This window comes from Canis aureus, chromosome 13, assembly GCF_053574225.1.
Source record: "Canis aureus isolate CA01 chromosome 13, VMU_Caureus_v.1.0, whole genome shotgun sequence".
NCBI lineage: Eukaryota > Metazoa > Chordata > Mammalia > Carnivora > Canidae > Canis > Canis aureus.
The window spans coordinates 68012538-68037596 of NC_135623.1; the positions used below are offsets into that span (position 1 = coordinate 68012538).

The 25059-nt window shown below is 46.7% G+C and overlaps 1 protein-coding gene across 1 annotated transcript in view; it reads left to right on the forward strand.

The window, feature by feature from the left end:
• Positions 1–3689: 3689 nt before the first annotated feature.
• CPE (carboxypeptidase E) overlaps positions 3690–25059 on the forward strand; it is a 102185-nt gene continuing 80815 nt past the window's right edge. The window contains exon 1 of the mRNA XM_077846570.1: positions 3690–4011. Coding sequence (XP_077702696.1) covers positions 3705–4011 — 307 coding nt within the window. The 5' untranslated portion in view covers positions 3690–3704. The remainder of the gene's footprint in view (positions 4012–25059) is intronic.

Below are 25059 nucleotides of genomic sequence, written 5' to 3' on the forward strand. Positions count from 1 at the left end.
CTGCTGGAGACGTCCCCGGGATCTCTGCTGGGTGAGCTCCTGTACGAGGGGCCCAGGACCGATGGCAGGGAAAGGGTGCGAGGGGGGGACAGAGGTGGAAGCTGAGCTCTTCATCGCCCCTGATGTTGGCAGGCGTTGCTCCTGCCGTGTCGTGCTCCTTAGACACGAGTCCCACAGTGTCGCCTACACCCTGCTGCCTGCAGTGAGGCCCCGTGCTCTGCCCACCTCTCCTGGGGCCCGGGCACCGAGGTCAGCAGGGAGGCAGGAGGATGGAGTCCCCGTACAGTGACCCCCTCTTCTTGGGCCTGGCCCTGAGGTCATCAGGGAGGCAGGAGGACAGAGGCCCTGTGTTCTGCCCGCCTCTCCTCGGGCCCACACTGAGGTCACCCCACTGGAGGGTCTGAACTCCGCTGCGGCCACCCTCCCCCCAGTGGCCTGGCCCTCCCTGGATCTGCAGCGCATCCCCAGTGCGGCGGGCGGGGCTAGCCTCCAGGCTAGGTCCCACTCGGGGACCTGGTAGGAGCAGTCAGGCCACGCGGGGCATCTCCTGCCCCTACCCCTGGAACCACAGGCCTCTAACAGGCGCCCCAGGGAGGACGCCCTCCCCCTAAAATAGCCCAGAAATTCAAAGCCCAAGTTTCTGGTCCTTGAAACCAATTTCTTGGTGTGCGTGCTGTGCCCACAAATAAGCAAGGGGCTCTTTCATCTATCAGACGAGCAGGAATTTTTTTCTAAAAAAAAATAAATAAAAAATCCGTGCAGAATGACCACGTTCTAGAGCTGGAGAAGACCTCAGGGAGCACAGGGTCAGCCCTTCCCCAGGGGCACCCGGAGCCTTGCTGATCCCCGAGCGCACCTCGGACCTCCGGAGTGATGGCGGCTGGCAAAGCCCGCAGCTCACCGACCTCTAGATGCTCCTGCTGCACCCGAACGAGCCGTCCCGTCAAAACCTTTTGTTTCATATCTAAAGGAAAGCACCTTCCAAGATGCAAAGGATTCCCCCTTCCGTGAGTCTACACAACTAGGAAGATTCCACGCACAGAAGAAAAAGGAAAACCACCCATAAAAATCGAGATTGGGGAAAAAATAGAAAGCACACCCTCTGTTTAGAGAGATGGCTGAAGGGCCACACACGACCTCGATGGGCACCGTGGTGACCACGCGGCAGCTCCTCACCCCCGGGCCCCACCTCGCCGCCAGTTAGTGCGGTCACCTTAAATTGCTAACTTGAAAATCTTAACTTTTCCACATCTGAAGTTACTGGTTTTAGCTACTCTGTCTTCTTTTTCTAGGTTTCCAAGGTTGCTCTTTTGGGGCCTGATTTTAGAAATGTAATTATGATTCTGGTTTTATTCCTCTGGACTGTGTAATCAAACCCAGCCCGATCAGAGTGGAAAGTACACGATTCCTAGCTCTGCCTACACGGACAAGGAGCAAGGCCGGGTTCAAGTCTAACCGAGGGGCAGGTCTTCCGAGTGGCAGTTCGCTCCCCCACAAAAAGCCAAAAAGGATGCTGGAGGCAATGTAGACAAAGGGGTGTGGAGCCAGTTTTTCCAGAAACATTTTTCCTTTGCTCCAATAAAATCATTGAAATGTCCTTTTCCAGGAGAAAGTTTTTATTAAGTGTGGTGCATTGTTCGACTGGTGGAGAAAGAGCAAGTTAAGGAAAAAAAAAAAAAAAGCCTAACGTGAAAAATTACTGGCACAGTGTTCAGTTTTTTTGCTTGGTTGGAGGACTCGATGGATCATTTATTTATTTAGATTCGTACTGTTCTTAAATCCAGATGGCAATGTCTTCAGAACAACATCTGTTTCAGAGTTGCTGCAGGAATATAAATCTGGTCTAAAGGCTGGGCATTTAAAGCTCTCTATGATCATATATTTTGACAAGAGCTTTCGGAGGGTTATGGAGACCTCATTTCTCATGATCAGAGGTCTTTTTTTTTTTTTTTTTTCTATGACTGGATTTAATCTTTTTAAGTTTAAATTCTTTCTTGGATAAGATTCTGCAGCCTCAGTCAAGCACTCAGAGGACTGCAGTCCTGGCCAACATCCTGGTTACCGTCTAGTAAGAAGCTCCAAGCCAGAACTACCCAGATAAATTGCTCCTGGAGGCTTCAATCCTAATACCGGACTAAATCCTCTGTCCAGCGCACAGCCGGGGTTGGCACAGGCACTGCCAAACGACCGCCCCATCTTTTTTTTTTTCCTGAAAGAATCCAGGAATGTGCGTTTAATACTATGAAGGAGTATCCGCAAAGCGACACGCTGCATTTTTATTCCCTGATTTAAGCCTGTAAATCAAAGTGCAAGCCAGGCCTTGCGATAAACGAAAAGCCGAGTGTTGGGTGTGTGTTTGGGGCATCACTACAGTCATCAAGGGCGCGCCACGCGGAGGAGGCAAGGGGCTGCCAATACTAAGGGTTTTTTTTTGTTTTCCGGAATTTTCTCTAATTATTGGTACAGGAAGATGGAAACCTCAGTCGGCTCTGAGCAGACATCGCTCTAGCGGTCCGGGAGTACTGTGCCACGCGCCTCGTCCGGGCTCTCTCACCGACAGCGACCCTCCCCGCCGCGGCCCTGGGCGGCCCCTCACCTGCGTGTCCCCGCGCCGCCCCCGGCTCGGAGAAGTCCCGCACCCCGGGCACCCCCGCATCCCGCGGGCCCCCCCCCGCCCGCATCCCGCGGGCTCCGCCCCCCTGAACTGTGGTCCCGCCTCCTCACCCCCTCCTCCAGTGCGCAGTGGTCCCCCCTCCCCTCCCCCCTCCCGCAACCCGCCGGCCCCGCCCCCGCGCGGTGGTCCCCTCTCTCTCCCCCCTCCCCCGTGCCTCCCGCCGGCTCCGCCCCCGAGCGCAGTCTCCCCTCCCCTTCCCCTCCGCGTGCCGCCGGCTCCGCCCCCGCGCAGTGGTCCCCCTCCCCACCCCCTCCCCCCATCCTGCCAGCTCTGCCCCCGCGCGGCGGTCCGGCCTCCCCCCTCCCCCTTCCCCCCGCCCCCGCATTCCGCCGGCTCCGCCCCCTCGCGCAGTGGACCCCCCCTCCCCTCCCCACTCTCCCCCATCCCCTCCCCACTCCCCCCATCCCGCCGGCTCCGCCCCCGCGCGCAGTGGTCCCCCCTCCCCTCCTCCCTCCCCACTTTCCCCCCATCCCCTCCTAACTCTCCCCCACCCCGCCGGCTCCTCCCCCTCCCCTCCTCCCTCCCCCATCCCCTCCCCACTCCCCCCCATCCCGCCGGCTCCGCCCCCTCGCGCAGTGGTCCCCCCTCCCCTCCTCCCTCCCCCTCCCCCTCCCCACTCCCCCCCCATCCCGCCGGCTCCGCCCCCGCGCGCAGTGGTCCCCCCTCCCCTCCTCCCTCCCCCCTCCCCCTCCCCACTCCCCCCCCACCCCGCCGGCTCCTCCCCCTCGCGCAGTGATCCTCCTCCCCTCCTCCCTCCCCCCTCCCCTCCCCACTCCCCCCCATCCCGCCGGCTCCGCCCCCGCGCGCAGCGGTCCCTCCCCCCGCCCGGGGCCTTTGGCGCCGCCCGCGCGCCCTCCGCCCCGCCCTCCCGCCGCGCTCTCCTCCCGGAGCCCCGCGCGGCGCGCACCCGCTGTCCCTGGGCGGCGAGGCCGGAGGCGGGCGGCGGCGGCGGCGGCGGACCCGGGCGGCCCGCGGACCGGGCGCGCAGACAAAGAGGCGGCGGCGCGGAGGCCCGGGCGGGCGCGGGGCGATGGCGGCGCGGGGCGGCCGGGCGCTGCTGGCGCTGTGCGGGGCGCTGGCCGCCTGCGGGTGGCTGCTGGGCGCCGGAGCCCTGGAGCCCGGGGCGCCCGCGGCGGGCGTGAGGCGGCGGCGGCGGCTGCAGCAGGAGGACGGCATCTCGTTCGAGTACCACCGCTACCCCGAGCTGCGGGAGGCGCTGGTGGCCGTGTGGCTGCAGTGCACGGCCGTCGCCCGGATCTACACGGTGGGGCGCAGCGTCGAGGGCCGGGAGCTGCTGGTCCTCGAGCTGTCCGACCGCCCCGGGGTCCACGAGCCTGGTGAGGGCGCGGCGCCCGCCGTGCTGGGGCCGCCGAGGGCCGGCGGGGAGGCCGGGGCTGCGGGCCGGAGAAGGGCGCGCGGGGCGGAAGGTGCCCGGGCCGGGGGGTGGGGGGTGATGGAGATGCGCGGGGCGGAAGGTGCGGGGGGGGGGTTGAAAGAGATGCGCGGGGCGGAGAGGGGGGATGGAGATGCGCGGGGCGGAAGGTGCGGGGGGGGATGGAGATGCGCGGGGCGGAAGGTGCGGGGGGGGGGGTGGAGATGCGCGGGGCGGAGAGGGGGGATGGAGATGCGCGGGGCGGAAGGTGCGGGGGGGGGTGGAGATGCGGGTCGGAAGGTGCGGGTGAGGGGGAGGTGGAGATGAGCGGGGCGGAAGGTGCCGGAGTTGGGGGGATGGAGATGCGCGGGGCGGCAGGTGCGGGTGGGGGTATGGAATGCGCGGGGTGGAAGGTGCGGGGGTGTGTGGAGATGCGCGGGGCGGAGAGGGGCGATGGAGATGCGCGGGGCGGAAGGTGCGGGGGGGGGGGGTGGAGATGCGCGGGGCGGAGAGGGGGGATGGAGATGCGCGGGGCGGAAGGTGCGGGGGGGGGTGAAAGAGATGCGCGGGGCGGAGAGGGGCGATGGAGATGCGCGGGGCGGAAGGTGCGGGGGGGGTGGAGATGCGCGGGGCGGAAGGTGCGGGGGCGGGTGGAGATGCGCGGGGCGGAAGGTGCGTGGGGGGGTGATGGAGATGCGCGGGGCGGAGAGGGGGGATGGAGATGCGCGGGGCGGAAGGTGCGGGGGGGGGTGATGGAGATGCGCGGGGCGGAGAGGGGGGATGGAGATGCGCGGGGCGGAGAGGGGGGATGGAGATGCGCGGGGCGGAAGGTGCGGGGGGGGGTGATGGAGATGCGCGGGGCGGAGAGGGGGGATGGAGATGCGCGGGGCGGAGAGGGGGGATGGAGATGCGCGGGGCGGAAGGTGCGGGGGGGGTGATGGAGATGCGCGGGGCGGAGAGGGGGGATGGAGATAAGCGGGGCAGAAGGTGCGGGGGGGTGGTGATGGAGATGCGCGGGGCGGAGAGGGGGGATGGAGATGCGCGGGGCGGAAGGTGCGGGTGGGGGGATGGAATGCGCGGGGTGGAAGGTGCGGGAGGGGGTGGAGATGCGCGGGAACGTGACCTAGAGCGCTGCGGGTCGCCGGGTCTCACTTCTGCGGGGGAGCGCTGGCGGCAGAGGTTGGGGGGGGGGGCGTCGGGGCACGGAGCAGAACCCGGCGGGCACCTTCACTTGGTCCTACCAGAGACCCGAGGGCAGAGACGAGGTCCTCAGGGAGGCGGCCGGCCTTCCTCGCAGACCCGGCTAGAAGGACCAGGTGCAGCCATCAGGGACTCGAAGGAAACGGGGACCGGAGCTTGGAGGCCGCGCGCCCTAGGGCCGCAGCCCCGCAGCGCGGTTCCTCCTGTCCGTGCGGGTGCGTGTGCGGGCGCTGGGGCTGCCCCCTCCCATGTGCACAAGGGGCCGGAGCCCGGAGGACCCAGCCCGGGGGGTGCGGTCTGGGGCTGCCCCCCGGGTGTGCACGGGCCGCTGCCCGGGTTCCCGTCCCGGAACCGCTCGCGGCCTAAGGAGAAAGGAGTGTCCCGCGCGCTCAGCTTCAGCCAGTGCAGGTGCGCCGTCTGTCCGTGACCAGGTTCTCACTGCGGCTGATAACCACGCAGCCATCTCATGCAGCTTCCTTCTGAGGATGTCAAGGCACATTTTATTTACCTTAGATGTGATTCATTTAGTATTAATAAAAGGATGTAAACATGTTCTTGGGGCTTTTTTCCATGGATCTGCTCTTTGGAAATGATGGGACTCTTGATATGAGGCCTGGTCTTTATCTGAATAGTAAAGATACTGTTAAAATACTCTGGGCTAATAAAAATAGCAGAGGATGCCTGATTTTTTTTTTTTTTTTTTTTTAATGACAGAGAAAGCTAAAAAATAGGCTAAAAATTCTCAGTGTAGGGCCAGAATAGTTTTATAATGCTATTTTAGGAATCAGACTGAGAAAATAGTAAAGTAAGTGATTAACAGAGACATTGTCATCTTCAAATGCAGAGTGTATGGGTTGATCAATAATAATTCTTCAAACAGGAAACATTTCTTACCTTCAACTAATAGGAGGGAAAAGGTATATATAAGCTTGCTGTCAAAATCCTAAAATGAGATCCTAGAAAACATTTCATGTATTGAGGTCCAGCAGGACTCAGCATGTAGATTTAGAAAGTTTAAAGATTAATTTCATACCGTTCTCTGAAGAAGAAGAAAAATTAGAAATATGATGACTCGTTTTCAATTATTTCAAATAACCAAAGCCAAGAGATCCTAGGCATTTCAAATAACTAAAGCGACAACATCCTAGGCATAGATAAAGCTAATCTAAATATTTGTGATTCTCCTGTTGCCTACTTACTTAGAACCTTTTGTGTTATTTTACTACTAGAGATTGCTCCTCAGAATGTGTTACACTGTTTCTTCAAGATTATATGAAAACTAACCTTAACCATTTTGTTGTTTTGTTTCAAGTTAAATAAGATTCTAAAGTGCATATTACTGCTAAAATGCAATAGGCTTTTGATGATGAAAACAATAGGTCTTGGGCAGCCCCGGTGGCCCAGCGGTTTAGCGCGGCCTGCAGCCCGGGCCGTGATCCTGGAGACCCTGGATTGAGTCCCTCATCAGGCTCTCTGTATGATGATGCCTGCTTCTCCCTCTGCCTGTGTCTCTGCCCCTCTCTCTCTGACTCTATGAATAAATAAATAAAATCTTAAAAAAACAAAAAAGAAAACAATAGGTCTTTTACTTCAGTGCCTGGAATGTATGGTCTCTCAAGATTTGCAGACTTCTCTTTTGGATTGCAAACTGTATGAGGGGGGACTGTGTCTCCAGCACCTAGCCTGAATCAGGCACACGGCAGGCATGCAATACACACTATGGAAAAAAATGAAATCCGTCATTAGCTGAATATAAGAGTTTTAAAATAAAATGTATTCCTCATAAAGACAAACCCCAGTTTCACAAAAGTGAACTCAGATGTTTTACATTATGTGCTTTATAGTTCCTTGTTAAAAGAAGGGAACTTTAAGTTCATGGTTACTTAATAATGAAATACAAATGTCTATCCATTGTTTCTTATTTATTTTTTATTATTATTTTTAAGTAGCGTCCATACCCACTGTGGGGCTTAAACTCATAACCTCTAGATCAAGAGTTACATGCTCCACTGACAGAGCCAGCCAGGCAACGTGTCCATTGTTTGTTTGTTTATTTACATTTTATTTATTTATTTATTTGAGAGAGAGAGAACAAATGAGAGCATGAGTGGAGGGGCAGAGAGAGAGACGGAGAAGCAGACTCCTGAGGAGGGAGCCCGATGTGGGGCCTGATTCCCGGACCCTGGGATCATGACCTGAGCTGAAGGCAGACGCTTATCTGACCGAGCCAGCCAGGTGCCCCTATCCGTTTATTTTTAGAGGTAGAAATAAACTATTGTGCACCAACACTAAAAAGCCACAAGGGTGATTTTCTCTCCATCACTTTATAAGAGGAGATAAGTAGGTTAGAAATTTTCAGTGAACTAGTGTTAACAAACACAATTCAACTGAGTAAATTTTAAGGATCTTATTGGCTCTATTTACGGATTCATGAATGGGTCTGCATCCAATCGAGCAGATAAAAAGGAACTCCGCGGAGCTGCACAAAATGAAAGATTTTAATAGGCAGAAGGGAGCGGGATCAAAGAAGTTACACTAGGCAAAAAAGCAGATTCATTATTGTAAGGTTGCTTTCCTTTAGGGAACGGCAGAGTTCTCTGAGGCAGGATCCCTAGCTAGCGCTCATCGGGTGATTCCTGATTGGTTTAAGATTCCATTTCTGGGACTACGATTAACCTACGTCTTGGTTTGGTGATGTGGGGCTTAGCATAAGTGACTCCACTTTGGGCCCATCGTCTTATTTCTTTCTTTCTCTTTCTTTCTTTCTTTCTTTCTTTCTTTCTTTCTTTCTTTCTTTCTTTCTTTTATTTATTTATTTATTTATTTATTTATTTATTTATTATAGGCACACAGTGAGAGAGAGAGGCAGAGACACAGGCAGAGGGAGAAGCAGGCTCCATGCACTGGGAGCCCGATGTGGGATTCGATCCTGGGTCTCCAGGATCGCGCCCTGGGCCAAAGGCAGGCGCTAAACCGCTGTGCCACCCAGGGATCCCAGTCTTATTTCTAACCCTAGTAAGCAGAGAGGTCTGATTAGTATATAAGTTTGATACTACTCTACGAATTAATTTTTTAGGATGTTGGAGAGTACTCACCATTCTTAAATGGTTTTGAAATTCCTTCTAGAGTAAAATGTTTTAAGGAATGTAAGAGGCATATGCACACTTATTCTGAGGTAGAAATGGATGCATACAGTGTGTGTTTGAGCACCGCACACTTAGGTGGGCAAGTTCAGTGGGCTGTGCAATGATTCGCAAGCCCATCCTTGCCCTCTGGGGAATTAAGAAATGGGAGTTGAGCAGTATGGAGGCTGCAAGAACAGTGTGGGAGGACTGGAGAAAGGACACTGGGGACATCAGGTTATTGACGACTGGATGACAAGAAGGCAGGAAATGTGCAGTTCCTAGAATTTACCAGTTCCAGTGTAGCTCGTACAGGTGTATGTTTTAGCAGAGGCCACTGCATCTAAGGGCAATGTCTTAACCATTTTCACCCTGTACGTATCTTTGTTTTGTTTGTTTGAAATACTATTTCTGAGCAAGCTAGTAGGAAATAATATTTGGCTTAACAAATTCATTTATTTGATGAAAACTTTGATCAACTTGCCCGTATTCATTTTATCTTCCAGTAAGAGAGAAGTGTCAAGTTTGTTAGTTTTCCTAATCAAAAATTCTTTTTCTGGGGCTCCTGGGTGGCTCAGTGGTTGAGCACCTGCCTTCGGCTCAGGGCGTGACCCCGGGGTCCTGGGATCGAGTTCTGCATCGAGCTCCCTGCGTGGAGTCTGCTTCTTCTCCCTCTGCCTGTGTCTCTGCCTTTTTCTGTGTCTCTCATGAATAAGTATATAGATAGAATCTTAAAAGAAAACTCTTTTTCTGAACTTTAAGAAAATGTAGCTAATGTCTAGGGATTTGGTTATTGTAGTAGAAGAGCTCTCTCCAAACCAAACATCTCTACATAAAGCTTCCCCTGTGGTAGAACTGGGAAATGAGAGGTTTACTCGGTTAAATTAGCAGGTTATGGATCAAAGGTATCCATTCATACCGCCCGCTCTCTTCCTGAACAGAAAGAAGCGCTCATCATACTTGCTTGGTACTAGGTTGTGGCCTGAGCTGGAACTTATCTTCTGAAAATCATTCATCCTGTCAGACATTCTACATTTGAATTCCTCAAAAGGGAAAGAAAATTCCATTTTGAATTGGTCAGCAAGGGCTATCCATACCTATTCTATCATGACACCATTGGAATCAACTTGATTCTTGACTAGTTGGATGTGGGGTCTCAGTTATTACTCTGTACCACGTGAAGCCTGTAAAACTGTGTTGGAAGAGTGTTGTGGGCACCCGCCATTCTCCACCAGAAGAACTGCAAGTGGTCTTGGAACCTGTCTCCTCTCCTCACACTTTAGGGATCTGGACTCCAGATGCAGGAGTAGGATGAGGGCTGGGCTAAGATTGAGTCTTTGTCAAACTGGGCTGTGGGCTGATTCTGGATGCTTGGATGTTTCCTTAGATATGATACCTGCCAGGCTTCATCATGTTCCTCATTTTTCTATCTGTTTGCTTATATCTTAACGCTTTTAAACTATTCCTGTGCATAGGAACTCATGTTCTCAAACCCAAACATATGCTCTCCTAGGTGTGCATATCCATCATTACAGAAAATGATACAGGTTTCATGAAAGAAACCTATATTAATTTGTGTCTAATCAGTGGAATCTGTTTTCCCAGACCACTCCTTCCAGAATTAAACAGGAGATAAGATTAGTCTATTTAAAACGTGAATTCTTTTACATGCAGTTTAACATTGCTCTTGGGAAGTAAATTTGATTTATAGCTAAAATGCTATCTTAGAAACATTCTTTAGAGCATATTTTTTTTTTTTTTTTTTTTTTTTGCTTTCAAAGGCTGGAATGATTATTTTGGACCTATTCCTTCCAAAATCTGTTAAAACTTAAAGTGTATGAATGCCAGTATGTATTTGCCAAATATTGTGATGGAACATTTAATGTTGGCAAAATTTCTATACAAATAAAAAAAGTGAGGGTTTTGATCATTTTGTATGACCTTTTTCATACCAGATTAGTATGTATTAGTGGGAAATGCTTATAACTGAGTAACACCTTATAGTTGGTGAACATAGATGTTAGATTCTGGAGAAGGATCTAGATGTGTACCACATATGGTCAAGAGTTATTTTTAGACCTGAGTGAGTCATTGCAGCTCTTGCCAGAAATTGTGTATTTGATTGACTTGTGATTGGCTTATGGAAGAGAGGCAATGGGACTGACCTCTAACATTATATCCTGTGCTCAAAGTACCAGCTTTCTCTGGAAACCGATTTGAGAGATGGCAAAGGAATCATTTGCAGCATCTCCCTTATTGGCACAGCATGGGGGTGAAATCCTCACCTTTCCAATGACTTCCTTTGGGAAAGATATTTTTGACAAATACAAGAATAGCCCCTATTGGGGTGACATATAACCCAGACTTTCCTAAAGTATATTCAATGGAACATTAGTTCAACTTGGCTTGAGAAATATTTGATAAACAAAAATAAATAGGTTTGTATATTGCACACCTAATCAGAGCCCTTAAATAAGCTAACCTGTACTTTATTTTTTTATTACTATTTTTTTTTTTTTTGCTAACCCGTATTTTAAATCTCCAAGTTAGATATATACTCTACAGTATTTTACAAACTTTTTTCCCCATGGAACCCCCTCCCTCCCCCCCCCCCCAAGAAACTGATTTTGGAACTAGTATTTCATTAGTTTGAGAAACAGAGCATTACCACATTATCATTCATTAACATATTAGGCAGGGTTAATTTGGCAATTCTGTAGCAGAGGGACTCACACGAGGAGAGCATATCCCTGCCCCCCACCCCAACCCCTCAAACAGCTAGCTTAGAGATTTGTGTAAAATCTTAAGATATGCTCATTGGATTGAGAACGTGGTCCTGAGGCCATCAGGCAGGGGACAGATAATTTTGACAGGAAAGGTTAAAGTAGCAAGTGCATTCCAGTTCCTTTATTGATAAGTGGCTTTAGGCTTTTAGCTTCTGTTCACCTGTTTTTCTTACCTGTGAAATAGGAAGACAGAGAGACGGTCCCTCGCAGGGCTGCCTGGAGGCCAGAGCAGCATGGCTCGCAGAAAATAATTTCATCGAGCTGTTGACATCGAGTCATAGAGAAGATGGGCGAGTTTGTTGGAATTTTTCTGCCCTTGCAGTACACCTGGCCAGTGTGCTCCGCGGGCTGTGCGCCCTGGGCCCGCCCGTCCTGGTGGCCCCCAAGCCCCAGGGCCCCCCTCACTGTTCCTGCCTCACCGATGGTTGCCTTCCATCCATTCTTAAAGGGGGAGGCAGTCCCGCTTCTCCTCAGTTTGACCTCTTACTTCAGTCGGAACAGTGGGTGCCTTTCGGTGTTGAGCGTGTCTTCCTTTCCGGTCCCTTCTCCTCCATGGAGCTAAATAAGCCCAGGGTAATCCCCAAATTGACTTTGGCAAACTAACTTACTTTTCCAAAAACTTCATGCTCAGGCCCTGACTTTCTTTTTTTTACAGACTGGGCGCTAAGTGAGAGCTTTGTAGAACCTCCTTCCTCTCCCTCATTTTCTTACTCCCATTTTTTTTGTTTGTTTGTTTCCCAGAATTCTTTGCAGAGCTGATGCAGAAAGGTTTATACTACCTGCATCCACGGCAGGGGGCTTTTGTTCCTGTTTTTAACTAATTGCTCTCAGGCTAATTACTTAACTGTTCTTTCAGTCTTAAACTCACCACCTAGGAACTGACAATAACCTGATGATTCAGTAAAGTAGTAAGTATAAAGCCCTCAGTGCAACAGGTGTTGACAATTACTATGGCCTCAATTTTTTTTTTTAATTTTGTTTATTTATGAGACACAGAGAGAGAGGGGGAGAGGCAGAGACACAGGCAGAGGGACAAGCAGGCTCCCTGCAGGGAGCCTGATGTGGGACTCGATCCCGGGTCTCCAGGATCACGCCCTGGGCTGAAGGCAGCGCTAAACCGCTGAGCCACCTGGGCTGCCCATACTATGGCCTCTATTATGGTCTTTCTCAAAGCCCTACAGGCTGTGAGCTTCCTTTGGTCAGAGATTGTCTTTATCCCAAAGTTTAGTGCTCCGGATAGGACCTAGTGGCCACTCAGCAGATGTTTGTGGTGTAAATGGAGTTTCTCAAACAGACCAAAAATGTGCATCACGACCCAAGGCTTTATTGAAGCCCAGTGCTGATTTTATGCCTGTTGGCACACCGGAAGGGTGATAACAAGAAAGGATAGAGTTGGTATTTCTTATATATATACTTTTGTTTTGTTGTGATGTGTCCAGTTTGGCACGATGCAGGGCAATCCATCGACTGCACATTTCAGGAACGGCTTGCTGTGTTCGTTGCCATAACTGGATTCTTCCTCTTGAGACATTTTAGAAAATTGGGTGGCTTTTTAAGCATTAAGTAAAAGTTCTTTAAAAAAAAAAGATTTTATTTATTTTTGAGAAAGAGAGAGTGTGTGGGAGCATGAGTAGGGGAAGGGCAGAGGGAGAAGGGGGCTCCCCGCTGTGCAGGGAGCCCAACCCTAGGCTCCATCCCAGGCCCCCCCAGACCATGACCTGAGCCCAAGGCAGATACTTAACCAAATTTGCCACCCAAGCACCCCTTGATAAAAGCTCTAAAGATAACCAGTAAAAATGTACTTAGTAAAATTTTTGACCTTTAAAAAACCTACATGAGCCCTTTGTGTTGTGTACTAAGAACTGTGAGCTCTTTTGGACGAAGAAGGCGTGCATCCCAGGTTTCAATTCCCCCTCCCTCATGAAATGGCATTCAAGTTATGCCTCTGAAAATGCCACAGAGGAGGAGGTTTATCTGAAAGCCAGCTGATGGGTCAAATCAACTCAAAATTGAAATATGTTTAAATTTACTCTTTCCTTCCCTTCTTGTTTATTTTTTTTATTTTTATTTCAATTTATTTTTTATTGGTGTTCAATTTACTAACATACAGAATAAACCCCAGTGCCCGTCACCCATTCACTCCCACCCCCCGCCCTTTTCCCCTTCTACCACCCCTAGTTCGTTTCCCAGAGTTAGCAGTCTTTACGTTCTGTCTCCCTTTCTGATATTTCCCACACATTTCTTCTCCCTTCCCTTATATTCCCTTTCACTATTATTTATATTCCCCAAATGAATGAGAACATATAATGTTTGTCCTTCTCCGACTGACTTACTTCACTCAGCCCCTTCTTGTTTATTACTGGAATTGCTGCCAGTCTGTTCCCCTGAACGTTTCAATTTCTTTCAAAATTCAGGATACGGTGTTTTGTGGACGATCCAGCAGCCAGCTCTTTCTGATAACATGTGGCTGAAGAGCAGATCCTGTCTGTATTACCAGTGCCTTTTATTATTTTCAAATGATTACCTACATCTTTAAATGTCTTCAAATCGTAATCCTGAAAGGTTAAGGTGGCTTTTGTGAGGGTGTTAGAGAGCTGATTCTTAAACAGGAAATAAATGAATTACTACAGTAAGCTCAGCAACCACTTTCCACTGCCAGTAAATATTTTGTGTTTTTTAATAGAAATCTGTTTACTACAGAGTCACTGCTGAGCATCATACTTCTCTCAAATAATGACAACAATTACACCTCTTGTTAAGACATTTGCTTTCAAATGAAGACGGATTATTTAAAAACCAGAGGCAGATCACTCATTTAAAAAAAATAAGACTAAATATAACCTTTAACTTAAATCCAGGTTCCCAAAAGAATCCCATGCTGTGGTTATGTGTGTTCAGGGAGTTGGGAAAAACAACCGCCATCTCATGTATTTGCCCATGTAGGCGACTGCTCGGATGCTCCCATCCCAGAGTGGTGCTGTCTGATTGGACTTACCCAGTTTCTCTTACTACGTTAAATTATTAAAAACCAGGAAATCGCTTTACTATGCAGCTGCTATCCACTGCCATTGTACATCTCCTCCCCCCACCCCCCAAGAAATATTCTGTTTCTAGAGCTCAGTTAAACAACTTGCACAAATCATAAGCTTGACCATGGGCTCGGGGTAGGAATGGCTTGATATAAATGTTGGGCTGTTACCTCCCTGGCCAAAATTCTGAATACCTTTTCCCTTTCCTTTTTCTTAGTCAAGAGGTAGTCTTAAAAATGGCCTTTTCTCATAACCATTAGGAAAAAATTGCTAGGTAACATTCCAAGGTAAAGGCATCTTTTCAAGATGGAAAGAAAATGCAGGCTTTTGTCAGCGTAGCTGATATTTTTAATACAATTCAGAGAATATGGACTGTGAATACCCAGTATGTATATGCTATTTTATTTTTATTTGCCAGTCACCCTTCCAGGCAGTGCCTTTGCATATCTTAAAATGAGTTATTTAGTTTCATGACTTGAATTCACTTTTTTAAAGAAGATTTTAATTATTTATTTGAAAGAGAGACACACACACACACACGAAGAGACATGCGCTTGCACGTGCGTGCACACACACACACACACACACTCACACTGTGTGGAGGGGCAGACGGAGGGGAAAAGAAAGAAGCAGATTCCCCGCAGCCCCCCCCCCCCCCCCCCCCCGGGGGCTCGATCCCATTATCCTGAGATCTTGACCTGAGCCCAGATCAAAAGCTGGACACGTAACGGGCTGACCCACGCATGTGGCCCTTGGGTTCACTCTTTCCCACGTGTTGAGCTTAATTTACATGCCATACAACCAGCGGTCGTGTTACTCTGTCTGTAAAATGTGCGCTGCATAGAAATGCAAGGGGCGCAGAGCTCCCTGTGCTGTTCCTCAGGCAGCAAGCGTAGAAACAGGGTGGGGGGGTGTTGGCTGGAAATGTCAGGCATTTGCAAAATAAAATGGCTTCTGTCCTCTTTTGTGTTTCAGGTGCAGTGTGGGACATATATTTTAAAGTACAGTCTTATTGAAATAGTTTCATTTCTCTTAAAACTGTGACATTGTTCAGCACAGATACTTTTTTTTTTGAAGTTTACTAGAAGAAACCAGTCTCATTCATTGTGAGAACTCAGGAAATGTTAAGCCAGCTTCTTCTCATAATCAGCTTTATGGGAATTAAGTTAATGGACTTTTGGGAAACTGCACTAACTCTGCACGGTCAACGGGACCTTTATAGTGCTCACACGAAAATAAATCTGCTTATTAGATGTATTTTTCTCAAGGGTCAGTTTTAGTCTTTGGAAAATGCTAGAGCAATACAAAATATATTCTCAGGTGAATATTATATGGATATATAGTGAATGGTACCATATAGACAAATAGGCTAAAATACTATATGGATGCATAGGTTTTGTCTAGATGATGGCATGATAATCATGAGTGGAGCAATCATTTTAAATTATTTTGAATTTCACATCGGTTTATTTATATTTGCAGATTTCAGGTGCATCTGTAAAATAGCCTTCATTTTCCTTGTTTTTACTCCTACCCATAGCTATTATCAGGAAATAAAGAATCTTCTCTTTTGTATAAGTGGCCTACTAAAGAACAAGCCTTGGGGTGGCTCGCTGGCTCCGTCAGCAGAGCTTACAACGGTTGAGTTTGGGCCTCACGTGTGGGGGGAGAGATAACTTAACCATGAAATCTTAAACAGTCTTTTCTTATAAGCTCTCTTCTTTCAGGAAGTTTTCTTGAGTTATTGCTGCTTTCTCTATATTTGGTCAGATACTCCACCAGGGTTTTAAATAGTTGGCCAAAGTTGCCTTTACGTTTATGAAGAGTCTAGCGAGGTGTGGAGAACCTCACCAGTAAATGGGGTCCCTCATTTTCTCCTCTTCCACCTTTGGCTTTTCCTTTCTTTGTATACATCTGAATAACAGTTGAGAGGCTTTTGTCTGTTAACTTTGGGTTGTAAACACGCGCGGACGTGTCCAGGCTCATGTACTGCCGAGCACTTATTCCACAGCTCTGTATCTCTTTGTAAACACCCTCCAGCTTGGTCCTACCTGACCTGGTTTTCCAACCTGCCACAGGTGGGTATTGAAGAATATTTATCTTTATGGGAACTTAAAGATGCAGAAAGAATCTGCCTATTGTCGGGAAAAAAAGGCACTTAAAAGGAAAATTTAAAAAATAAATGTTTTTTTTAAGATCTCGTCACAAGGGACCTTAATTAATTCCCTGTACAATGCACATAAATTGCTGTTATTTGTGGATGAGGAAAGATTCACTTAGTGAGTACATTAAGAATAGTTACACTGTAAAAAGGACAGGAAACCTGAGGAGTTTATTTTTTAAGATGAAGACCCTCAGGAGTCACATGCTCTACTGACTGAGCCAGCCAGGCACTCCTCAAGGGGGTTATTTTCTTTTATTTATTTATTTTTAAAAAAGATTTTATTTATCTGTTTGACAGAGAGAGAGAGAGTGTAAGCAGAGGGAGAGGGAGGCAGAGGGAGAAGCAGACTCCCCGCTGAGCAGGGAGCCCAACACGGGACTTGATCCCAGGACCCTGGGATCATGATCTGGGCTGAAGGCAGATGCCTAGCCGACTGGCCACCCGGGCGCCCCATATCCTCCCCTTTTTAAAAGAAAGGCTTCCTAACCTGCCTGTTGTCTTGTGGAACCAGGCTGGCGACTGCACATTTCAGTGGGGACTGTCTGGTGTGTGTTGCGCCTGTAGAAGGTTCTCAATGCAGTCTTGAGGATGACGAGCACTTCAGAGTGGACAACACACGTTAGGCACAGTTGCACACCCTTTGCCAGACCATCGACTGTGGCCGTGGAGGAGGCGCATCCTGTCTCCACCACAGGTAGAGGTCACGGCAGTGCAGAGTCGTGCTTCCCCCCGCCCCCTGTGATCTTGGGGCATCTCTGGCAGGTTTCCTGCTGTATCTGAGGTGCCTGGCATCTGCGTCTGACCACAAGCTGGGTCTGATGTTAATGCACCACAGCAGCCTCGCTCTCTTGTTCTGGTCCTTTCTATACAGAGCCTTGACTTTGTGTTGCCTCTTGATCTGCTTCTTGGTAAGATGCTGGTCGGTGTTGTGTTGAGTTGAAGCCACATCACTCTGGCTGCTTTTCCTGTATCAGAACCAAAGTTCTGAGTGCAAAAGGCCCTTAGTCATCAGAAGGATGATCCTGAAGTCGTGACCGAAAGATCAAAGAGAGCCATGAGCCATCATCAGCGGGCAGTTGAATGCTATTTTGGTATTTGTAAGAGTTGTGTGGTCCTGTCAACGAGGGTGGTACTGAAAAGGAGGAAACTGTCTTTGAAACAGGATGGAAATTACTAAATTATTGTAAGAGCCAAGGAAATACAAAACCAAATTAGTGGTATGATCATCTGGGAGGGAATTACCAGCTCCAATTTATCTTGGAAATTAGGTGAAGATAGGTCATAAAGCTAAAGGTAAGCTGTGGGTAAGTCTTCCTTGCTCTCTTCTCTAAGTTTTGCAGTTCATGAAATAGAAACGGTTACAGTGGGTCAACGTGGCAGTCGAGAGGGTGAGAAAAACTGCCCCAAGTACCTGCAGCTTTGGCTGTCACATTTGACCAGAACTTCAGTGCACTGAGGTGGTAACACCCCCAACACTGCCCACATTTCTTTGGGAAGGAACCTCAAAACTGTGTGGCTTGACATAGCTGCTTCCCTTTGGAGTAAGAATCTTAAACCCTAAGGAGCTTTAGAAATAATTTATATATCAATGGGATATTAAGTACTATTAAAACTTAAAATGCTTAATAGAATCCGGTAGATTCCGATGTCTAAAGATTAACCTTGTAATTCCAGTAGGAAAATGTCAATTATGACTGTTAAGCTGAAATTTTAACCAGGCTGTAAACTGTATTAGAACATTAATAGAACCTAAGAATCACCATGCATGGGGGAGGGAGTAGGAGAAATAGGTGAACCGTTTTGTTTTGATAAAATTAAAAGAAAGAATGACCATGTACACTTAATGTATTAGACTTGCCATATCATTTAAGAAGTTAGGATTGTGTGTCAGTCAAACAAGGAGCTTAAAAGAGAAATTGAATGTATTAAATTTATTTTTACGGATTGAAATTTTTAAGACAAGTTTACTGAAGTGACCAAATTTCCCTTTACGGTTAAGATTATAGAAGCTGCTGGACTTGTAAATGCATCAATATGATTAGTAAACTGAAATTCAATACTTATGGAATAACTAAGATTTTGCACTTATGCTTCATAACTCTAATAAGTTGAATGTCGACGTTTAAAAAACAAATTAATTTCTAGATCTTTTCTATTCACCCAAGGCACTCTCTAAGTCATCGGAAAGCTTGAATTTAACCGTAGTTCCAGCATACGGTGGCTCAGAGCTCAGTGTAGGGAGCCTTTCCCCTCGGAAAAGCTTCCAAATTCAGAAGCTGCAGGAGATTTTGGAGGTGCTGAACATTTGCAAAATAATCCGGTAAAATGCTTCCTCGTATGGTCGATGCATGGGAAGGATTCTATAAGTGCTCCTCAAATTGACTTTCTCCAAATCTCCCCAATATGCTTAACTGGTGTTCGGCTGATTTCCGTCTTCCACCATCCACTGTAGTGTCTGGGATGAAAAGAGTTTCATGTTTGTGTACGTGTGAGTGCTTACACGATCCTTCTGTACCTCTCAAATCCATGTCAACGTCTAATTTTCTCTCCACTGATCCCTGTGGATGGAACTGGAGAACCTTCACTAAAAGAGTGTAGCAGCTTCAGGCCCGTGTCTGCATTGGTGGTCTGTTTATTGAGGACAACTCTAAGCCTTGCACTAGCAATAAAAACCATGAACTATATGTCAATTATTTTTACTATTTCTGAGACCTTTTTCTTATTATTTTTAGACTTCTGGGTATACTTTATTGTTGAGTCAGATTGATGGGTAGGTGGGAGTTGGGGGTACTTATTCTAATAAACATTTCTTTTTCTCTTTTGACTCTATTTCAGTTTGCACAAACTGTATCTTAAAAAATTACATATAACTTTCAGGAGCATGAAGCATTTTTTTTTCCTGAGTAGTTTTAAAACTCTTATCGTTGGTGCTGTTGTTATTTTAACATTGAAGCTGAGCCATTGATTGCTGTAATTCAGTGACCTGGGTGTGCAGGGAGAGGGAATGAATGAGAGAGTGTGTTTCTTAAATGAATGTACAGAAGGGTGAGACTGGCTGGTATTTCCCCCAGAACTCATAGAGTAAGTAGAGTTAATGTATTTATGGACTCCATAAAGAGAGTAGCATAAGCAAAGCATTTATACCTCTGCCAACATTGCCGTGAGGCCAAGAAGGCTCACAGTTATAAACCATGCCACATTTTCCATGATCTCAGTTCCCAGACCGCGGTAACAAGAACACTTTATTATCAAAAAGGCCCTACTAACGACTTGCAGGTCGTTAAATCACCCTAATTGGACAACCAAAGACATTCATTCACTAGGCATTCAGAAATGCCAGATATAAGTGCTTTTAAACCACTTCCCGATTGGAAGTCAGACTCCGGGTAGTAGAGGTCAGTAAATGAAGTGCCTCTTTTGTTACTGTTGTATTTTATCACATTTTAAAATCTCTAATGTAGCTATTTAACAATAATAACCAAGTACTTGCTCTGTGACTGAGATTCTTGCAGAAGGGAGCAATGCACAGCAGTGTTTTACCAAGTACTTAATGTGAAGGTATTGACTCAAATTCTACGAGGAGTTGAGAGAGGCAATCCAGAAGGGCTTTCAGAAGGAGGGGGACTTGAGCAGGTCTTAACAATGAATCGAATCTGGAAAGTAGGAGAGAGGAATTCATTCTGTGCCAGTATTAGATGAGTCTTGTGTCTTTTCCTCCACTGCCCCAGTGAGTGGTGATGGGTAAGTATTCAGTAACTGCCGTGACAGTTAATTGCATTCCATTGACATGTGAAATTTCCACTTTGTTAGAATATAATGTTTAGGGTGTTGTCCCTTGAAGTCGATTTCCCTCCTCAGGAGGACAAAACTAGTTGGGATGGAGATTATGTTAACATTCGATATAATAACATAATGTGTGTGTATATAATACAACCTACATACAATGTAACATGTATACATTTATATGTATTATGTGTATAAATTAAGCATATAAAATGATGCAGTTAGATTAGATATCATACAATTATATTAAGCATATAATATATAGTATATTGTAATAAGCAGTTGATTACCAGTATGTTTTCACCTCTATGTAGCTATTACTGGACACTCTTTAAAAGTTATGGAGTAAAAAGATGTTAAGTAATTTTGATTTAGTCTGACTAATCTCCCGCAGTTAGACATTGCACAATTATATTTGACTATACATTTCAAAAACTGTCCTTAATAACAAAATGAAAACCAACAACAGAAAAATGATGTAGTTTGATACTGAAAGAGAAGTCAGCCCATAGCTTTTCTCCATTTGTTGGCAGACATTCCAGAACTTTCATCCAGATGCATTTGTGTAGCATTTGAATAATGATCATGTAGTTTGTCGGATGCTTTTGGGAGAGAAATTCACTGTGCAGAAATATTTAGTATTTAATTTTTTCAAATTATAGGTTTTTGATTAGAGTAAAATTATTTTAAATTGCTCCTACTGTTAAACCCAATCTTTATTAGTGTTACATAGAATTGTGAAATGGAATCATATAATTTTTTCCTTCGATCTGGAAGGAACACTCTCATTTTATAGATGATTGCATTGGGCTCCTTGTGTAGCCTAGGAGGCCTAGAACCCATTTCCTGATAGACAGTTGAACCTTCTTTCTAGAGTATTTCCCATCACAATGTATACAGAAAGGGGAAGCAGCATAACTATTCCTTATGTGGCTGTTGAGGGTTATGAGCTAACTGCATGGGTTGCCGTCCAGAAAGGAGTTTACAGGAACATAATTTTTCAGCGTTTTCAATTCCTTAGAGCAGAATTTCTTGCCCTGTGTGCTGTAAATGGGTATGGTGCACCTGGGTGGATGGACAGGGCCTGGGGTGGCCAGAGAGTGTGTTAAGTGGCAAAATCAGGAAAGAACTGAAATAGGTCACTTTAGCATACTCTAAGTATATATATAGAAAATGTTAATTTTAGGGGGCACTAGAATCCACTCTCTAGGAAGAAATAGGTTTTTGTTGGAAGACTGCTCTGATGAACTCTTTTGAGGTCTGGGCCTTCAGTGCTGAGGAATGGGCTAAACTGAATAAGAAGGAGGAGCACAGTTTCAGGGACTGTGTGACAGTCAGAGAGGGAGAGAAAGACTTAGTGGCTGGTGGCTTAAGAGAAACCTTGGGGAGGACAGAAATGTCGAATGGGGAAGTCATCCACTCTGCTCTGCGATGCTGTGGAGTACATTACTTTGGGAAATGAGCTGAGGTACTTAGTCTTGCTTCAAGATGAGCACTGGCAAAACCAGAGATTGTCCAAGGAAGGGCAGTTAGATAGATGTTCAGATACACTTACGAGAATTTATTAACAAAGGTCAGACATGCACAGTGCTTCCTGGAATACGTAAGGCAGGGGTTGTGGGGGGGATGTAATCCAGACATCTCCCATCTCACTGACCATTTATAGTAAAGTTTTAGATTCCTGAGTTGTGTATTCTAAATTGGAACCCTAGTCCCTGGAGAAGGTAAACACTGGGGGAGGGTGCTCGAGAGGATAGGTTCATGCGCCCCATGCAGAATGAATCGTGTCGTTGGAGGTTAGGGGTACAGAATATAAATAAGTAATACTGGGTGAGGTTTCCTTCTAAAAATAGTACTTGGGTTGGCCTGTTCATGTGTCTACATTAAATTTTGATATGAAAAAAGTTACCTGTGCTAAAGAAGAGTACCTATTTTTTGAGAATTTTTTTCAAGCCAGAGTTTCTTAAACACCTTTATTTCTGGTTGCACAGTCTTGTGAATATACTAAAAACCACTGAATTGTGCACTTTATTAAAGTACACAATTCTTAAAGAAAGAACTTTATATTTGTGAATGTTTTATAAAACATTACAATGGTGGAAGAATTATTGGTATTATATTGCATATCTAATAAATAAGCTATCTTAAAAGAATAAATATGGGCAGCCCCGGTGGCACAGCGGTTTGGTGCCGCCTGCAGCCCAGGGTGCGATCCTGGAGACCTGGGATCGAGTCCCACATCGGGCTCCCTGAATGGAGCCTGCTTCTCCCTCTGCCTGTGTCTCTGCCTCTCTCTCTCTGTGTCTCTATGAATAAATAAAATAAAAAAATCTTTAAAAAAAAAAAAGAATAAATATGCATAGGAACTATACCTGGAAAAACGTGCCCCCTTAAATTATTGTACAGAAAATAATGGCATGCATTGTTGTGTAAGGAGTTAAGAACGTATATGAAATCTATATGGGTGAAACTTCTGGTGTTGTTTTTTGCCATTTGTGAGACTCTACCAAGATGATTAGGTGATAGATTCTGTTGGTAATTTACAGGCAGCGTTTGGACAAGCAATAAAAATACCAGAATCTTCAGGACAATGCTTGAGTGAGAGGGTGTGTTCTCACGAACGGGAAATGGGCTAACAATGCAACGAGAAGACTTGAGATAATTTTGTAGTTAATTCAGGGTAAATACTTCCCTTTTGCTCATCGTACTGGTTCCGGTGAAAGTATTTGGTGTGATTTATTTGGACCTGTGCTGTAATTCCCCATCCGATCCCGTGCGTGGTCCCCCGGTGTCGATGCGAGTGGGAGCCCAGAGCTCAGTGGGCACCAGGCCAGGAAGAAGGGGCAGGAGGCGGTTCCGTGTGTCCCAGGCTGGTGAATAATACCCGCAATCATTTGCTCGGGCAGTTTTGTTAGCAGCTCGTTCTTTGCCAAACTAATAAAAAAGTGACTTTCTAGGGTCGTTTTCCAAGTTCCTCTATAGCAATGGATTAGAATGAAGAGAGTGTGGACTAAATTCCACCTGCTGTGCAGACAGACAGGTATTTTTCAGAGAATGCTAACTGGGCACCTACTAGGCCCGTTGATGACGGAAGTGCGTCCGAAGCAGAGTGGCTCAAAAACATTACAGTGAAGGGTTGGTGACAACCCCCTCTTGCAGGTATGGCTCAGGGACGGGGCTAATTCTAATAAAAAGAAGAGTCATCCCTTGTTTTAAGGAAATAACTGGGTTGACATTTTATCTGGTTAGTTCTTCTTCTTCCTTTTTTTCTTTTTTAAGATTTTATTTATTTATTTGAGAGAGAGAGAGAACAAGATGGAGGGAGGAAGAGGGAACAGCAGGCTCCCCGCTGAGCATAGAGCCCAGCGTGGGACTCAATCCCAGGACCCTGAGATCAGGGCCCGAACTGAAGTCAGACGCTTGACTGACCAGGTGAGCCAGGCACCCGTTCAGTCAGTTATTCTAAGACCATTGCAAATATTTTCTTCTCAAAAAAAGGAAGAGCACTTTTTTTTTTGTTGTTGTTCATAAAAAAGAGTTCCTCCACCGCCCCACCCCACCAAGGTTCAGTTTGCCCTCTCTCTTCTCCTCCCTTCAAAGGAAAGAAAATTGTGTATGTTTATATGTTTCTGTAGGTTGAAATTTTAAATTTAGTAGAGTTTTCAGGAAAAAGTAGTTATTTTTTTTTAAAGATTTTTTTTATTTTACAGAGGGAGAGAGCGAGCACAAGCAGGGGGAGCGGCAGGGGAGGGGGAGGGAGAAGTGGGGCTCCCCTAGCAGGGAGCCCGATGCGAGGCTCAGCCCCAGGATCCCAGACCATGACCTGAGCCGCAGCAGACCCTTAGCTGCCACCCAAGTGCCCCTTTCTTAGTTAATCAAATGTGTCCTTTGTACTCAGGCTTTTGGGTCCTGGGAGACAGAGTACATCCTGTGTCTGACTTAGTTTCTGGAGTCATCTTTAACTGGACTGGGAACCTGTTAACTGGGGTCAGCTTTATCGTGGTTTACAGTGGGGGGTCTCACTGCCGTGGCCTCTGCAGCCTGGCTGTGAGGTCGCTCGGGGAAAGTGAGCCATCGAATGTTCCACGTGTCAGATAAGAAGATGGCAAAGAGGGTTGGAAAGGTTAAGACAGACGGAGATGTAGCATTTAAAATAAAAGAAAAGGAAGCAAAGTCGAAAATAATAATAGAAAAAACAACCACTAAATGGCATAAAGAAGGTAGGATGAAATAGAACATGTAAGTGAAAATATTGAAATGGTGTGAAAAGAACAGGAGTTTATTTTCTATTTTTGCTCATACTCATGTAATGCTTAGAATGTGCCCAACGCTGTTTAGAGGCTTAACTCCCCTAATCCTGAACCTCTGTGGGATTGGTACTATTATTATCCCCGTTCTACAGACTCGGAAACAGATGCACAGAGAAGTGACATTTAACATCCCAGGCTGGTGAGTGGCGAAATCAAGATTAGAATATACCCGCAAAAAAAAAAAAAAAGAATATACCCGCAGATACAGCTACGTTGTTAAACAAATTCACAAAATCAATACGTTAAGACACCAGTTTGCTTCATCCCCTTCCTTTCTTCTGGGACCAGTTCCTCTCTTCTTGCCTCTCTCTCTTTTCTTTTTGGAGAAATTCTCTCATGTCAGTGGAGTGGAAGCTGCTGCCGTGTTCTTCAACACCCCTCTCCCTGCCTCCAAAGTCTCCTTGCTACCCCGCCACCGGATCTTTATTTTACCCTCTATTTCCAACCATTAGGTTCTCTGCATTTTCATCAGGTAAAACAAGATCATGTGCCTTGGGGCAGATTATCATTTCAACTTAAAAATGGAGCTATATTAAAAAATAAGATTTAACTGTAATTTTAACCGTATAAGAATATCATTCTGGTCTTCTCTACATTTATTTCCTTGACTAATCTCTTT